We start from the raw sequence: 19099 nt of genomic DNA, 5'->3' as shown, positions 1-19099 counted from the left end.
TTTTTGATTTTGTAAGGTCATGGTAATGGTTAGAAATAGTCTATTCTAAAATTTGTGATCTAAATCTTCTGAGTGATAATGTCACATCTTATATGTGATTAAGAAATACAGTATATTGTATATTTATGGCGTGATAAAACTGCATGTAGATTATTGTAAACCAAAAGTCAAGGCAGTGTTATAATCTCTAATGCTATACATAGCTGGCAACACTCAAGCACATACAACAATATTTTCATTCATAATCTTTAGCTGCATGACTTGGCAGCTATGTGAAGTGACCAGAATATGCTATAAGATACAGTGACACCAATACACTCAGACAGGTAATCTCATCTAGTCGAAGACCACCCACAATAACATTACCTGTCCATCAACAGGACCAGAGACAAAACAGGGATTGTTCTCACAGATTCCACTTTACATCTGTCCTACAGTCTAGATAATTCCTTAACAACCAAAACAAACAAACACAACTTATGAAGAAGACATAGAAACAAAGTTCTTTTCATCAGCAGATTTCACTCAAGTTTTTTTTTTTTTTGCTGTGTTAATCTTTTAAAAGACTGAGGCTATGATATGGCCATAAAGCGGGTAAAAACCACATCACTGAGAGTGGGATGAAGGAAACACATGTTACTAGTTGTACAGGGAGACGAATGACAGGAGTAGAGGAAGTCTGCCCTGAACACCTGTACACCTGTACACACAGACCACCTGATAATGCTGATCACATTACTGTCATCACATGTATTGGTCACCTACCACACATATGAGGTGGTGTCACACATGGGCTGCTGACAGCCTACATCATAGGTTAATTCTATGTCTATACCCATGGAATTTTTGAATGGAATCTTATTCTTCCTGTTATAAGGTATATATCCCAAAATTCTGATAACTCTAAGATGTCATCCTAATATTTGTTTCCTAGATATGTATCAGCTATCCCATTAAAAAGAGACCTTCTATAATCTGGAATACTCTATCAACCATGTACTATTAAATCACATATTTCTACGACGCTCAATTTTCAAAGTTTTTCAAATAATTGATATTTCATTGGCACTTGATTTCTTAGATAATCATAGTCCAATAAGTAAAATTATGGTCACATCAACAATTCATGGATTAAAAACACCCATAAAATGAATAAAAATAAAACCTCAATGAAAATTAATGATGTCACAGTAGTCTGTTTAAATCATTGATCCTGTTGATTTCTTTCAAATTTGTGACGGAAAAAACTTAATTAATAAACAATACATATCCCCTGTAAACTATAAAAGGGCAATATGAGTATTTAACTTTATATAGCCACATTCCCTACAAGTGACCATTGTCATGTGATACTTTATATATTGAGTTATCCCCCTTCGTTCACGTTTGGGATGGGAGATATGTGTTTAACAGGAAAGTTGGGTGTGGTAGCCAAGAGTAAAGAGTTATCCTCCTTTTTTCCTGTTTTATTTGGGGTCAGGATGGGGCTTGGGATTGGGTGGAAGTGTGTTTAAGTTAGGTCTGGTGCCCCATTGTATAGAGTGAATACTTTCTGTTTATCATTCTAACTAAAGATTACAGCACATAAATTCATTATATCAGATCAAGGATATATCTCCTACTGCCGTGATACAGCTATTCCTCACTTCATGTATACTTTTTAATGTATTTTTGTTCCAACTAAACACTAACACAAAGTTTTTTCCTCCCTGAAATATCTAAATTTGCAGGTGTTCTGCTAATGTACCAACTCCATTCCAATACATGACAAACTGTATACTTGCACTATAACCTTACACAAGCTGTACTTGTCACTTATCTTACAATAACGTCAGCAGCTGGGCTGGTCATAAATTATATCATAAACTTGTCCTGTCGGCTAACTCAGCACATTTGGTACCAAGTGTTTACTAGATAACAGATGACATATCACCCATGATACATCAGAAATGACAAACCAGTCTATGTTGGTTAGAAAACTAAACATCTTTACAAGAAATGTTGGTCAACTTGATTTAAACTACAGAATTACCATTCATGTGATATTCCATCAATTAAAAAGTAATAAATATAACCTTTATTGTGACTTCCCACTTAAAGACATAAGGACTAGTCCCAATTGAGTTTGTGGTGAAATAAGTGCATATTTTTTTCAAAATCAAACAAACATTATAACTCTGTCCCTACAACAGCTGAAGGTGTGTCCCTCCCTACAACAGCTGAAGTCATGACAACTGTGTCCCTAAAACTGCTTAAGTCATATGACACCTGTGTCCCTACAACACCTGAAGCCATACAACAACTGTTTCCCTACAACAGCTGATGTCATATGACATCTGTGTCTCTACAAGAGTTAAGGTCATATGACAACTGTGTCTCTACAAGAGTTAAGGTCATATGACACCTGTGTTCCAACAACAGTTGATGTCATACAAAAACTGTTTCCCTACAACAGCTGATATAATGAAAACTGTCCTAAAACAGCCTAGGTCATATGGCATCTGTGTCTATTGGACAGCTTAAGTTATATGAAAACTTTGTCCCTACAACATCTAGGGTTGTAGCATAAATGTATCCCTACAACAGCTGAGGTCTTAAGGTGTCACTACAATGGTTGATGTCATTTTTTGACAACAGCTAACAGTCTTATATGCTGATATTGTCAATACAAGCTGTAAATGCCTCAACCACTACTGTGGCACCTAATTGAGTCACAAAAAACACTACTATAATGCCTAATGATCTACATAAGCCCATTCCCTAACTCTGTCTCAGAGATAATATACTGATAGGATAAAGAAACGCAGGCTAATATTTATTCCGATATTTTGAAAACGCGTTCTCCAAATAAAGTGAAACTTTGTGGATTGAGTAATTAGGTCATATTACACCTTGTCATGTATCGAAAATTTAGTCACCGTACAGTGCGCAGCTCTGGTAAATGGAGGAAGGAAAAAACAAGAATCTCTTGCACCGTGTTGTTCTGGTCTCATGCAGCATTGGTCAAGTCACTCTTCGTTAGTCTTTATACAGACCAACTGCTTACCTAAAATTAATTGAGAATTTGATTTGTTTTAAGAATGACACGACTCACAGAAGTTCAGAGGGGTCAGGCCATTCAGATGCTAATGCAAGGACAGCTGCAAAATCAGGTTGCTAGGCACTTTGGTGTTAATGTTTCCACCATAGGACGTCTTGTAAGACGTCTTCGGGAAACTGGGCGATTGGCCGATCGACCTAGATCAGGACGTACGCGCGTAACGTCACAACATCAGGATCGCTATATCGTCGTCTTTCATGTGCGTAATCGGTGCCTTACTGCCGTTGAGAGTGCAATTAATGTTCGTGGAAATCATGGGCATCCTATAAGTTCAAAAACTGTAAGGAATCGATTACGAGAAGTTGGTGTAAGAGCATGTTGCCCCTACGTAGGTCCACACCTTACCCCTGCTTGACGCCAGCATCGTATGGCCTGGGTCGCTGCACATGCTCCACGACGGTTACCACTGAGGCAGTGGAGACAATTTTTCTTCACAGACGAGTGTCGATTCTGGCTTTATCGATCTGACGGCCATCAATGTGTCTACCGATGTTGTGGCGAACGTTTTACGGACGCTTGCGTTGTAGAGAGGGATAGGTTTGGGGGTGGTTCAGTAATGGTGTGGGGAGGAATCTCAGACAGGTTAAAATCACAATTGGTTGTTATTGATGGCAATTTAACAGCAGCTAAGTATAGAGATGAGATCCTCCGACCCCATGTTATCCCTTTCTTACAGCAGCATAATCTAACCCTCCAGCAGGATAATGCTAGGCCCCACGTAGCAAGGATTTGCCAAGTCTTTTTGGCCAACAACAACATTCAACCACTAGATTGGCCACCATATAGCCCTGATTTGTCCCCGATCGAGCATCTTTGGGACCAGTTGGATAGACAGGTTCGAAAGTGCCAGCCACCCCCTGCTATTCGAGAGCAGTTGACCAGAGCTCTGATTGAAGAATGGAACAACATCCCCATAAGATGGATTAACGCTCTCATGAACTCTCTGACCAAAAGAATAAGGGCCGTGACTACAGCAAACGGCGGACACACAAGATATTGATGACTCAGTTCAATTTCAATTTCAAAATCCTATGGGTCCATTCAATTTAATCGTTAGTACCTCTCAACCAATTATCAAATGCAAAATACAGACTTTGGAAATTTTTAAGCTTTAATTTATCTGTAAGTATACAAAATTTTGTTTTAAATGAAGCCCGATATCATACTTAATTTCTGGTTTAAAGTTCACCCTGCGTTTCTTTATCCTTTTAGTATATGTTGGTCTATAGACGGGATAAATACAATCCACAGTACTACTTAAGGTCTACATATCCTTGCAATCCTCCACCAATACCAGAATACCTCCAAAATAGATGTATCAAGTCATTGATAAGATCACAATGACAAACTATTGTTTTAATTACTAATCTTGGGGTTCTGTTTCTCCATAAGAAATAAAATATCAACATAGCATATTTACTATTGATAAAACAATTATGTAGTCAAGGCTCCAGGCTCGGCACAAGTACAGAGATCTACTTTAATAAGATCCCTGAAGATAGTACATTATGATATTATCTAAGGGAACATCACCATTTTAAAATTAAAATTCATATCACATTAGAAACTTTTACAAAAACAAAAAACAATGAGAAAGAAAATCAATAATATCCTTCCTTTTTGATGTGCCATTGTTTTATCTGTGGAATAGCATGCATGATGTACATCAACAAGGAGGTATGGCAGAACAATATTCACAATTACATTTTGATATCTGAGCCCAAAATGTAGTTCTGAGTAGCCAAATTTGGCAATATGAAAAGCAATGCATCTGTAAGAGAGCACAGCTGATCTACTCCAAAACAGATTAGTTTTAGAACTTAATGAAAAGTATTGTATTTGGGTTTCATATCCCAGATCTTTACAAAAATTAATTTATCCATTAACAGTGATTTTTGGGATTCAGGTATGTAAGTCATGGACTCCTAAACTTCCTGTGGGACTCCCTCAAATTTTGAGGAATTACTATATTTCTTAGTAACGGAACTCATCAAAATTTTGGATAGGAGTTCTAGACTTGCCTGAAAAAAAATCCTACAAAAATTACTGCATTAAACAGAATATTTTTGTGTATTTTTGGTTTTTCCATCTTATTTTACCACATATATAGTTCTAAAATGACAACTTACAGTAATAAAGGATGATCATACAGTTATAGAGAACCCACATCGCTAATTAACCAAGTTCTAATGGTCCCTGGAGCATTAAGCAGCTTTGACTGTATATGGTCTTCTATAACACTTAAGGTGGAAATATGTGCTGAAGTTGTAGCAAATAAAGTTCCAACCCAGGTTCTAAATTACTGCCAACTTAAACATTTACACCCAGTTCAAAAACATTTCAACAGCATACAGCACCAGTAGGTAGTAAGTACCAGTTACTCCAGCACCATATCATAAACTAATATGAAAAGTTTGATAAGAGTTTCCACAAATACAATAAACACATTTAAGGGTTCCGGTCGGAATGGTGAGTACTGATGGGACAAGCACTAAGAGATGTTGATAGGCCCATCGCTATCCTTAGAACTGACTTAGAACCTGCCCTCCCAGTACTATATCATATCTTAATTACATGTCAGGCTACTTAACTGAAGCACGACCAAATTTGACTTTGTCCAGTACGTTATTATTATTATTACATTCTTAACGGCCCGTCAACACATAAAAGGTCATTAGGGCCATCAAATGGTAAAACACACAGCGATCCAAAAAGAAATGACATTAAACAAACCAAAAGGTAAGTATGTGTTGACCGAAATACCACAGAACCCTGAAACTAACAACGCTGAGTTTGTTTTTACAAACAAGTGGTCAAACTTAGTACAAGGCTGATAATTTAATCAGCTTGGCTATTACATGATTACTGACCAATATCTAACAGTGTTAACATTGGTTCTTTAGCATGTTTGTGAATATGAATAATGATATATAGAAGACAGAATTAAAGCAGAAGTGGAAGTGTTGATAATAAATATATATTCAAATAGTAATTAATTCTTTCTGAGGTCTATTGTGTTACACTTCATCCTACAAATAGTTACTTAAGAATTAGTTGAATCAGGTTTTTTCCCTGAACTTTTATGTTTCCACCTGGACAAATCACCAGAAACAGCGTAAAGTGAACTCTCCTGCCAAACACCAAGGAAGTTAACAGTGTCACTAAGTCACACATTAAAAAGGCGAACTTTATATGTTTCTAGATAAGTGTCTGTGTGTGATTATGAGGGTGATATCTAAACAGATTACCATACGTGTATAAAAGAACTTCAATCTGATCCTTCATTGTGTTTGGGAGATTCCAGTTGAGCCTTAAGTGTGTTTCAGAGCTTCCATTTTAGCCCTCATTGTGTTGTATAACTTCCCATTTGAACCCTCAGTGTGTTTCAGAGATTCCATTTGGACCCTCAGTGTGTTTCAGAGATTCCATTTGAACCCTCAGTGCATTTTAGAGTTTCCATTTGACTCCTGAAACTATTTTCGGCATCCTAAAATTTCATTCAAGGCTTTCAATTGGCATGTCCTTAAATTAATTCTCCACATTTAGAGTAAAATGTAATTTGACTCTTGTTAGTTAAGGGTCAAAAGAAATTCCTGTGTTTATATAAGGTCGTGTCATTGTAGGCTTTACACATTATACAGAAACTTTTGTGGGATGTAGGGATGAGATACCTTTATGATTATAATTTCCATTTCAATCATAACCAGGGATAGCATTATTTCAGCAGTATATTCTACTGTGACATTAGTAATGGTAACTCACCCCCACCCCAACAACCAATCAATTACTCCTCAACCAGATATACCAAATGTATTTACTGGAAGCTAACATAGTCATCATTACTAACCCCTCATCCCCAATCTTTATCAGAACCAGAGATGATTAACAGTATTTATTTATTGTTAGTAAAACATGATATTTGTACAATTTATCCCTGATGCTCCTCGTCCATCTGAATCAGAGATAATCAACAGTGTTTATCTACTATAGCAAAATATTTGTACTATTTATCCCTTTTGCTCCTCGTTTGTCTGAATCAGAGATATAGTGTTTATCTACTGTAAGTAAAACATGATTTTTGTAGTACTTACCCCCCACACTCCTCATCGTGACAGGTTCCTTGGAGATCATATTTGCATAGAACTTTCTTTGGATTGATTTTGTTGGAAAATGTAAAGGAAGACAAAGTAAGGTTGGCTCTGGTGCGATAATATGGACTGAATCTGCAATCAAATATTAAAAGTATACTTTACAAAAATGTAGGGTGAGTGTGATTTTTTCATCCAGTCAATGAATACAGGTCAAAGACATTAATCAAACTGAATGGTTGAACTTCCAGCCTTGAAGTAACAGGTGGGTAATTTTATTACAATTGGAATGGAATGAAGTGAGATATTTCTATTTTTCATCAAATATAAAGGAAAATTTTAAAATATAACTTATTTTTTCATGGAAAAAAATCAGGATTTTGAGATAATCAAAAATTAAGACCCTCATTTTTTACAACAAAAGTTCAAAACTACCACTAGCATTTTTGAAAACAAAAATCAGACAGGCTATCTATATCAAATTTCTATATCATAGGGTCAACACATTACTTCATAGTCAAGGTTAGCACAAGGACCAACACATTACTCCTTACTCAGTCAGGGTGTAGCCCAGAGGGGGCTAACCCATTACTTCTTAGTCAGGGTGTAGCTCAGGGGGCTAACCCATTACTTCTTAGTCAGGGTGTAGCCAAGGGGGCAACTCATTACTTCTTAGTCAGGGTGTAGTCCAGGGGGCAACTCATTACTTCATAGTCAAGGTTAGCACAAGGACCAACACATTACTTCTTATTCAAGATGTTGCCCAGAGGGGGCTAACCCATTACTTCTTAGTCAGGGTGTAGCCCGGAGGGGGCCAATCCATTACTTCTTAGTCAGGGGGTAGCCAGGAGGGGGCCAACCCATTACTTCTTAGTCAGGGTGTAGCCCAGGTGAGGGGGCAACTCAATAACCCCTTACTCAGTCAAGGTGTAGCCAAGGAGGGCAACACATTACTAATTACTCAGACAGGTGTGTAGCCCAGGAGGCAACACATTACTCCTTACACAGTCAGGGTGTAGCCCAGGAGGGCAACACATTACTCTGTATTCAGTCAGGGTGTAGCCAAGGAGGCAACACATTATTCCTTACTCAGTCAGGTGTGTAGCTTGGGGGGGGGGGGGGGGGGGCAACACATTACACCTTACTCAGTCAGGGTGTAGCCAAAGGAGGCAACACATTATTCCTTACTCAGACAGGGTGTAGCCAAGGGAGGCAACACATTACTCCTTACTCATGGTTTATAATTTTTCTGAATGGCATTACATTAAGTATGCTTGATACCAGATAAATACATACCTATAGGATCTGAAGTGTTGGAGTGGACTTTTATAGACTAGAGGAGATGCCTCCCAGGGTGTGTGGCTGACTTTCGTCTTTGTATCACGTTTTGGTGTTTGGAAGGAAGGAATCTGTTAAAAAAAATCAAAGTTAGCATTGGAGTGAAAACAATTCAGTTAAATCACAGTAACCATGTGTAAGTTTGGTATTTATTACAAAAAAGGATGTATTACAGTAATGATTTCTTCCCAATGTGTAATTATATATCTTAATAGACTTTCTAATGATACACTACCTGTTGACATTGTGGTAGCAAGACAGAATGTGACACTAATGAAGACTGGGCTGAGATCAGGGTTTTGGCACAATTAGACAGCACTGCTTGGAAGTGGTCCTCCTGAAAAGCAGAATTATGTGTTATTGGCTGCTGTGTCTATCACTCTGTGAACAATCTGTGTCATTTTGAGGTGGAGTCTCCTTTCAGTGGCTGGTGACTACCTAACTCAACAACATTTGAGAGGCCCATAACATGCTATCCAATTAGGGTTAAGCATCTTACCAAAAGACACTACAAAGATGGCACAGACCTAGTCTGTTTCTAAGCTTCCTGATAAAACACAAGTCACCATCGAACGTTGAGCCTTGAACTTCAGATCTTAATCTGAAGTTATAATGGCTAATATTCTACTGACTAAGGTATCACAGCCTCCTGTCTATACCTTTTTCGTTCACATTATCAATACCCATAATCTTTATCATTTTATATGTACCTAACTTTCAATATACAAACATTGTAAATTACTATACTGGAGTCATTTTATTTGTTATCATCTTAATATGACAGAAATTGTCTTATTAGTATAATCATATTTCATAAAATGGTGGTCCATGCTGGTTTATGTGACAGTAAACTGATATATTTACCATAAAGTTTATCTAACATTGAACTGAAACAAAAGCATAGACCAAGATATTCAAAAATTTTTTTTATTAAAATAAATTGTTCAAATTGATTTCAACTGAGGTCATCAATACATAGAAAGTTCTATCTGTTATGATCAGTGTCATAGCTTTTGTTTGTGACAATTTCTTTACCTGTAGTTTGGCGAGTCGTTTGATCCGCAGAGCACCAGGTAGAGAGAAGGCACTAGCCGTGTTATCACAGATATTGTTAGATGTTTCCTGTTTCACCTCAGAATCACCCTGGGATAATTTCCTCTGACCATCACTATTCTGAGGGGACAGGTTTGGTTTTGTACTTGTATTCAATTCCATCAGTGACCGACGTCTTTTGTTCGGCCGTTCCTCTGCTTCACTCTCTGACGTACTTTCAGTAACATCTATTTCAATTTTCTCTATCCTAGGTATTGCATTTTTTCTTTGATTATGTGCTACAATAGCTGCTTTTCGTGCAGCTTCAGCCTCAGCTTTTTTCATGGCTTGGGCTTGTTTCAACATCTGTATTTTCTTGGCATATTCATCAGCTAGTCTTTGTAACTTTTCTTTTTCTTTATCAGCATTCTCTGAAGGAATGTTTTTGTTTTCTTTACCTTTCAAAGTTTTCTTCACTGCTTTCTGTAATATAAAATGTTCAATATCACAAAAGGAAATATTTCATACTAAATAACAAAAAACTTCAACCAAAAATACATCATTGAGATCAGGGATATTTACAAAGCAGATTGGATATGATGACTTTTATGGAAAAGTTGTTGACAACTGGAAAACAAGTTAAGAGGAGAACTGAGTTCCTTTCAAGATCATTCAACCTTCTATGAAAGCAGATAATGCTTTTGTTCACAATGTCAATTTCATGCACCAACCAACTTTAGCAGTAAATTGTCACCAACATCATTGAATGATGCCATTTGAATTGTTAATGCAAATGAAAAAAAAATGGAAACATTATATTGCAAAAAATGATTAACCAAGTGAGTAATCTAATTCACAAATACAACAAGAGGGCCCCATAAATTCAACATAATGTTAACAAAGGAAATCAAATTAAGTTTGAGTGCTATCGGTTTCAACAGCTGTACTAGACAAGGGAGATAATGACTGTTGTAACTTTACCTCATTGACCAGTGTAACAGAGATATTTTCTACTTTATTTTTCTCGGAGGCCTTCACGGCCACCACAGTGCGGGGTTTGTATGAGGCTCCGTAAACACTCTGTCCAACGTGTAACGCTTTCTGTTCTAGTTGTTTAAAGGCTTCCTGCTTTTTGTAGATATTGGCTCTGAAAGCTCGTGCCTGTAAAATGTTCATAGGAAGGATTCAGAAGTTTCTTTGACAAGAAATTTGTAATTTGATTTATTTTTCCCATAAGAACAGTGATTTCTCTAAAGTTTTGTTTGTTTATTTTTTGAAATATCTAAACTGCTATCAAAAGTTATCATGAACGATCACATATCAGGCTTATGAAGGAAGTCTTTACCAATGATTACAGAAATTCAAATTAAAAGTAGTTCAACAATTCATAAAATTTTAAACAAAATAATCTGCATTTGTAGTAATGAAGACTCAAATCTTCATCAGTCATTATTCAAATCAATATTAGTGACATGACAAATTATAAATCAGAACTCTGTTATACAGATATGAACTAGTTAATTCTGGTCCTCACTTACATGTTTACGGACTTTTTCAAACTGTTCCCTGTGAGCATTAGCTACTTTTTCAGCAGCCACCAGCTGTTCCTTGAGTTTGAGAACGTTATCCTGGGCCAGGCTGGTGCTCTTGTGGTATTTTGAGGCCTTACTTAACAATCCTTTAAACATAGCCTGATCCTGTAGAATACTGATCCTGTAAAACATAATACATCACATAACTAACTGGGCAAAGTTTTGTATGTTATCAAAAGATATGTCTTCATCATGATACATGTCATTTCTTCATTTGAAATACTTGTTAAACAGTTTACAACAGACATTATTTAAAAGTATAAAGAGATTTTTCCATCATCATATACAAAATGACTTGAAATATTTAAAACTCTTGTATGTAACGGCGTAACAATTTAAAACTTCCAGATAAAACGTTTGGAAATCAGAACTTAAAACTGTTTTATAATGTCACCTTTTCATACAGTAAACTTTTTACACAGTGTTTAACAACGAACTGTTATTGAATAATCTCTAACTAGGGCTGGTTTAGTTTAGAATTCTAACCGCTCAGAAATTTATATTATTGCCACATTGTTGAAATTTCAGACAAGCTTGAATGCAAGAAACCTGAAAAATAACAGTGAAGCAAACAAATTTGTATACAGAAGTTAATATTTGAAGGTGTGCCCAACATTAATTCTTGAACATGTTACGCCTGTAACTGATAGTAAATAAATAATACTCCTCATGAGGAACTTTGTGGTAGCGTCCTCGGGTGGATCCATATAGGATTCAACAGAATTCCTTAACAAGAAAACATAATACAGTAAAAAGGAAAGTCAACACTACAACGATGTTTTGTGGAATATATCTACATGTTTCGGTTGCTATGTGGCCATCATCAGGACTGTATACCGCATATCGGCCTAAACATGTAGACATATTCCACAAAACATCCTGAAGTGTTGAGTTTCCTTTTTGCTTTATTATGTATAGCTGATGAACAAAGCAAAGCCTTATTCACTGGTGTTTAAAAGTTCAGTATACAAGCACCAATAATGACCTTTGTTTATTCATCTCTTCTTCGTACTTCCTAACCTCCAATTCTTCTGAACCATTGTCTTTTGCAGCACTTTCACGCTTTTGATTATTCTGTAATAAAATAAATGTCCATGTGAGAGTCATAAGTTAAGATTTCAAACATCCCTATCTTCAAGTTTTATCAGCAATGAGCTCCTGGATATGTCCACCATTATATTAAACTTACTGTCTTTCTACACTTACTGTAGAGTTAGTAATACTCACAAGGACCTGTTCCACTATTTTTGCAATCATTAATGATAGCATAAATGAAATACCCAGCAAATGACTCAGAAAATGTGCTATATGCCTTTATGAATTTTAATCATGTACGATCAAAAACAGGGAAAACAGCAAAATATTAGTCCCTGTGAAATTTGACAACTGAACAGTATTTAAGCCCCATTTGAAATACAGAAGAGTTTATCCAATAGGACCAAACAGACATGCTACGACTAGTCTCACTAAGGTGTGAGAAAATGCCACTTGAAAGTTCCTGAATCCTACATGCCAGACTTACATCAACAGACATCCGAGCTTCATTCAGGAAAGAATCCAGACGCCCTAGAAGGCCCTGTACCCCTTTGGCAGGAGATGGGGTATTATCTTCTTCATCTGTAGAATCCTCATTCAAGTTAATGACAACTGGGGCTTGTATAGGAACCTGTTAAAAAAATTAAAAAATCAGGTAAACTGTTTCTGTTACCATTAAACAGATACAATGTCATGTAAACACTTTCCTTCCCCAATATACAGATACAATGTCATGTAAACCCTTTCCTTCACCATTAAACAGATACAATGTCATGTAAACCCTTTCCTTCACCAATAAACAGATACAATGTCATGTAAACCCTTTCCTTCACCAATATACAGATACAATGTCATGTAAACCCTTTCCTTCACCAATACATAGATACGATGTCATGTAAACCCTTTCCTTCACCAATAAACAGATACAATGTCATGTACACCCTTTCCTTCACCAATACATAGATACGATGTCATGTAAACCCTTTCCTTCACCATTAAACACATACAATGTCATGTAAACCCTTTCCTTCACCATTAAACACATACAATGTCATGTAAACCCTTTCCTTCACCATTAAACACATACAATGTCATGTAAACCCTTTCCTTCACCATTAAACACATACAATGTCATGTAAACCCTTTCCTTCACCAATAAACACAAACAATGTCATGCTAACCATTTTATCACTACTAAATGCATACTATATAATTTTTTGTGCTGGTTTCATACTCCACAATTTTTTTTACATCCATTAACTGATAAACAGATTAAAACTGACATGGATTTATCCATGAAATAAAGTGCCCACAAAAATGTATAGTTTTGTAAAACCACCAAATGATTTTACTGTACCTGGCATGTTGTGTTATGCCATACAGCAATGTCATAAATGCTCATGACATACCAAATTATTGAACTTGTTAAAAAATTTTGATATTACATCAACACTCATGTTACATCATCTATTTTCGTATTTTATTACATTCATTATTTCCAGTTGCAAGTTGTAAGAAATAGAAACATCAACTGTTACAATAACATATTACAGTATAACCTTGCTGATCCTGTCTGATAATGCAAAATTTGTTTTGTTTTAATATTTCAACTGTTTGAAGTTTCACCAAAAATGTAAAGCAAGAAGAATGGAATTCTATTTATGTATCTATATTCCTCTTATTTTATCTGTTCTTCAAAAATAGCAAAAACAGAAACATAAAAATTTTTCAAGCTAAACAATATACCACCAACCCTGTTTTATTGTCTATTACAGTCAACAATTCCTATTATTTTCTATATTTTTGTAAATGCTACACATCAGTTACAATAAAAGTTGGACTGATAACATACCTGAGTCAATGTTACTAACTCATCAGTTATAATAAAAAGTAGGACTGATAACATACCTGGGCCATTGTCACTAACTCAGGCTGTTTCTTTCTCTCCTTAACTTTAGCTCTGGTGACCTGCTGTACTGTGTCTGAAGCCGGCTTTGTGATAGGTGATGGAGATATACTACGTGATGACACAGGAGAGACTTCCTCAGATTTACTCTGGAAACCAAATCAAACACTAAATACTTATCAATATATATCTACTAAAATTAAACAACAATACTTATCAACAAACAGATTTTCAAATTATACACTTAATACTTATCGATACATATCTACTTTAAATTCCAACCAAATCAAAGATTAGGCAGAAAGCATGACCTTATTTCAAGGCAGTACTTCTGACAAGACATTGAACAGAATTCTTGTGATCATCGAACACTGCATATACATCCTTATACAGTACCATCTAGAGAAATTTGAAGACACCTGGCTATCTATCGTACAACTATAATACAGTAGAGGAAAATATTTAACTTCTATTTAACCACTCAAAATATACCTCATCTTTGATTCTCTTTCTCTCCTGTTGTTCCTTCTTTTTGATGGCCATCGACCTTAAAAGCTCAGCTCGTAACATGGCTGCTTCATCTCCAAAGATTTCTTCATCTTCATCCTCTGGCATATGTTTTGGAGGAGGAGGAGGAGCCATGTCAGGAGGGGGTTCAAGGGGAAGAGGTGGAGGGGGTTCTTCAGGCAAAGGAGGGGGTGGGGCTGCTTCCTCTAAGGGTAAGGGTGGAGGGGGAGGGGGTGGAAGCAGTGGGTAAGGTAGTACAGGATCTGTAGCAGGGAAGGCCATCACTGCTGGATAGCCTAAAGCTAAGTCCCAGATGTTTTCTGAGTCTAGTAGCAGATTACTGTGCATGTCGAGGGGTTGTGTCTGTCAACATAAAATAAACAACCAATATTAAAACTGTTATACTTGTAAGACAGACCACATTAACATCGAAATTTAACCAAATTATTCAATGTACCATAACACCAGGTATAAGGGAAAGCTACTTTGAGATTTATTTGAGGCAGACTAGACAGCTGGCAATACAGATAAATATGGAAGCTCTTCAAATTATACGCTATAGTGCTGAATATATTGATTGAAGTATAAATAGCATGTATCTTAGATACGGAGATAGTTACCATATACTGTGTGGATTGTTGTACTGTATCTGTATCCGGGACAAGCTGGTAGTCCTCATAGGCTGTCATGCGGTCCGTTGATATAGCTGCAGTAATGAAAATAGACATAGTCATATACACCAAATCAGTTAATAAATTCATTATTGCTGTGTGTGTTACGATGAATTTCAGATTATCATACTACCCAAAACTGTTCTCCTGGCATGTTTTTATATTGCATGTGATCAGATTCTTATTCAAAGCAATCAATTTAATGACAATCACTTATATCTGGTAGATTAATTAGTACCTGGAGACCCTGGGTCACTGTCTATGTCCATGGCCACCTCATCATAATTGTCCTGTAGGGTAGGCTTCTCTGAGAGATGTCCTGTGCCTTTCTTGTCTGTGGGTGACTATAAAACAATTTTAAATATATCCAATGATTTCTGTTAAGTGCACAACCAGTTAAACGTTGTGTAACTTAGATATAAGTTCGATAACTCCTTGAAATCCTAACTCAGATGAATTTTACTTAAACTATAAAACACAGCATTCCCTCTGACCGTAGTTAAAAGAACAGAAAATAGCAGATCTGTGAAATACCAATTACCGCATAGCTTAAATTGTCATTATTTTCATGTTACTAGGTTTTCCTATGTCAGATTAACAAGGACTTCCAAAGTAATAATCTAGATAGGTAATTACCTTGGTACTTTTGACAGAAGTAGGAGATTGCTTATTCATTTTGTTTGGGTATTTTTTGTCAAGAAGTGCCAAAAATCTTGAAACTTGCTCCTCAGCATCATCTAATGTTAATATTTTCTGAATTTGTCTTGTCTGATCTTCACGTTGGCGTTCTGCTTTTCGTCGTTCTTCTTCCTGATGTCGCTTGTCTTCGTCTCTCCTTCTTCGTTGAGGTTCTTGTTTCCGATGGCTATCACTGCTAGGTTTATGTGGCCTTGACCTTGACTGGGTATAACTAGTCCCAGCTCTGCCTGTCGTGGGCCTGGACCTTACACCAGTGGTAGGACCGCTTCGATAGTCTTCTTTTTCTACAAAACAATAAAGATTCCACTGATAATTCTACACATATCATCACAGGTTATCTTTACAAGAGCATCGTTGTTAGATGTCAGAGTTTTGTTATTCTATATTTTGTATGAAGAGGACCTGCTGGAGTTTCCATTCATATGATAAGTGTTTAAATGCAACCATTTCATGAACATAACAAGAAATAGAATCAAATGTATTATTCTGCTGAAAAGAACATTTATTTTCTCAGGATAAGTGACATGTTTAAAAGTTTTCGTATAACCAGAGAAAATGACAAAATTTCATCACAGTGTTTGTTTATATGGTCAGCAGAATAATACAGTGACTGTAAGCCTCAAATGTCTATGTTGCCAAAATGACATTTAAAACAAAGAAACTTCAAATCTAGCCACAACTTTGCAAGAAGTTACCTGAAGTTATCTGATATGAAATTATATTTATTACAGGGGTTAAATAAGTAAGCTAAAGTAACACTAGAAAAATTTCAAATCTTGACCTACTTTTATCATTACTTATACTGCGATTGTCTCCCTTGCGTGGGAGATTAGTTTTGGAACGATGTCTGCTTTTTCTTGGAGAAGATTTTGATGCTGGAGATTTGCTTGCTTTAGGTTCTGATGTTTTTTCCTCTAAATCAGCTTCTTTTTTCAATGATGACTCTAAAGCCATCCGTCGAAGCATTAGCTCATCTAAGTCATCATCCAAGTCCTCGCTTTTCTCCTTCATATGACAGACAAAAAATAATATTAAACAACAATCCAATTACTGTTGTGAGCACAAACAGAATTAACACAAAACTATTCTAAAAGGAGTATAAATATTTGAATAGACTTTCTGGAAAAAGTCCATAAATCTTGTTTCATAACTGTTGGGAATTTCTTAACTGAACAATTCACAATTAAATATTGCATTAATAAGATCTAGCTTGACATAGCCTGTAGTAATATGGTAAGTATGTGCCAAACACTGGAACAGGATTTTTTTTTTTGGTTAAAAAGACCTTTAAACTGTACAAATTCTGAATTGATAATTTTAGTTAATTCCCTGCCTGATAATCTATGAATCACATCCAATATAAAATTATACATGTAACACCTCCAGTTGTTAACTGTATATATTTATATACCTAAACTTACATTTGATTTGTCCATTACTGTCCCATTACTGACAGTTGGTTCATCACTCTTATGTTCCTTAAAGTTTGAGTTGTCAGAAGATACAGGTTTACTTTCTATCTCTGCCTTTTCATCTGACACCAAACTATTGATTGGCTCATCAGGTACTTGTCCAGCCATCTTCACATCAGTCTTCGGCTCCGGCTGTTTGACTAAATCTACTGCCACTTCATCTTTCTCTGCTACAATAGGGATTGACTCTTTAGCAATAGTAGCTGAGGCAGGCACTTTTTTGTCTTCTTTTGGCAACTCAGATTTCTTAACTTGTGGTTTATCAAATTTTGCTAATTTGTCACGTATATTCTTCTGTTCCATTTTATAGCTTTCTAACAAACTATCATATTCATCTTTGGATTCTTCATTTTTCTTTGTATTTTGACGAGATGTCTTCAACTTTCTTTTATCCCAGACTGAAATTTTGGTTAAGGGCAATCACCGTATTATCCATTGATATAACAGATCATATACCAAGTATGTTAAAATCTTGGGAGTTTATAAATCTATACACGTCGTGAATATCTGGAAAATGACTACAATTCTTCATCTTCAATTTTTGCTGCAAATATTTGTAAAATACCCAGGTCAAGTATGTCAACTTAAAAAGATAAATTCATAAGAAAAGTGAATTGTATAATTCTTAGCAGGTTGGGAACTTTGAAATTGTCTTTGAATTTACTAATTAAAATATTTGATGTTTTTTATGTAAGTTGTTGCTTTGTTTTATATATATATGTATTCTACACAAAGAAAAAATAAGTTCATAACACACATCAATGAAACATAACAAAAATAGAAAGATGACTTTCCAAGTGAGCGTCAAACCAGGTAAAATTTATGAGAAGTCAGGCTAGTCTGAGAGAGATAATATAATTATCAAGGATACATCCTGGTGATGCATGTGGTATTGGTGTGTCAGGCTCCCTGGGCCTTGGATCCACCCACTTATTACATTCGTGCCACTCTCTCATTCCTCTAGCTCGCAACAACGGGGTAGGCATCTTCCGAGCTGTTAGAGGAGGTGGCCCGGGAGGAAGTGGCGGTGGATATCTTGTCACGTGATTACTATTCGGATGGATTCTGTCGTAATGAGGTAGATTAGCTACAGGATGAGGCCCATGGCCATGACTATAGTCAAAAACCTGAACATGCCCACGAGCTCCACCCTGACTGGAATTCATGTGCATTTCTTTCTCCTTCCAGTTAGTATTATGCATTGGTCGGTATTCCTTTGCCCCGTATGAATGCACAGGAAACCTCCCAGACATGTTCGTTTCTCGCTTGTCAAAGCTGTCATTAGACCTGGGTCTACTATTAGTGTTTCTGTCGACATCTCCACGATTACTGAAGTAACGACTTGATAAGCTTTTACTCGGTTCCACGATATCATCGTCGTCTGATAATTCGCCTTCTTCTTTAGTGGAATCGTCGTGTAGTTTCATTGTTTCTGTTCCTTCCATATTGTCCAGTTCATTGTCAAACACAACCAGTTTCACTTTCAAACCAGACCGATTCCGAAACTGAACAAATATGGCGTCAAAGTGCACGACTTTAAAGGGACATAACTCTCTAATGTGAAAGGCACGGTATATAGGATAGCTTTGGGCAAACTTGAGAGTGTAATGTAATATTCCGGTAGAGTGTGAATACTTTCAAAAGAGAGAAAGAAAGACT

At 36.2% G+C, this 19099-nt stretch overlaps 1 protein-coding gene across 1 annotated transcript in view; it reads right to left on the bottom strand.

Annotated features, from left to right (window-relative positions):
- The window catches only part of LOC132547940 (zinc finger C3H1 domain-containing protein-like), a 62501-nt gene extending 43611 nt beyond the window's left edge, over positions 1-18890 (bottom strand). Inside the window, exons 1-16 of the mRNA XM_060211749.1 lie at positions 18312-18890; positions 17390-17838; positions 16754-16973; positions 15906-16252; positions 15508-15613; positions 15219-15304; positions 14584-14961; positions 14094-14240; positions 12673-12816; positions 12136-12224; positions 11097-11271; positions 10540-10719; positions 9562-10041; positions 8762-8863; positions 8485-8597; positions 7192-7323 (exon numbers count right to left, since the gene is read on the bottom strand). Coding sequence (XP_060067732.1) covers positions 7192-7323; positions 8485-8597; positions 8762-8863; positions 9562-10041; positions 10540-10719; positions 11097-11271; positions 12136-12224; positions 12673-12816; positions 14094-14240; positions 14584-14961; positions 15219-15304; positions 15508-15613; positions 15906-16252; positions 16754-16973; positions 17390-17838; positions 18312-18885 — 3722 coding nt within the window. The 5' untranslated portion in view covers positions 18886-18890. The remainder of the gene's footprint in view (positions 1-7191; positions 7324-8484; positions 8598-8761; positions 8864-9561; positions 10042-10539; positions 10720-11096; positions 11272-12135; positions 12225-12672; positions 12817-14093; positions 14241-14583; positions 14962-15218; positions 15305-15507; positions 15614-15905; positions 16253-16753; positions 16974-17389; positions 17839-18311) is intronic.
- Positions 18891-19099: the final 209 nt, after the last annotated feature.

This window comes from Ylistrum balloti, unplaced genomic scaffold (assembly GCF_031769215.1).
Source record: "Ylistrum balloti isolate Yb309-2 unplaced genomic scaffold, AGI_CSIRO_Ybal_v1 Utg369990, whole genome shotgun sequence".
NCBI classification, from domain to species: domain Eukaryota; kingdom Metazoa; phylum Mollusca; class Bivalvia; order Pectinida; family Pectinidae; genus Ylistrum; species Ylistrum balloti.
The sequence above is the reverse complement of the archived record's forward strand: the minus strand, read 5'-3'. Positions and strand labels throughout refer to the sequence as shown.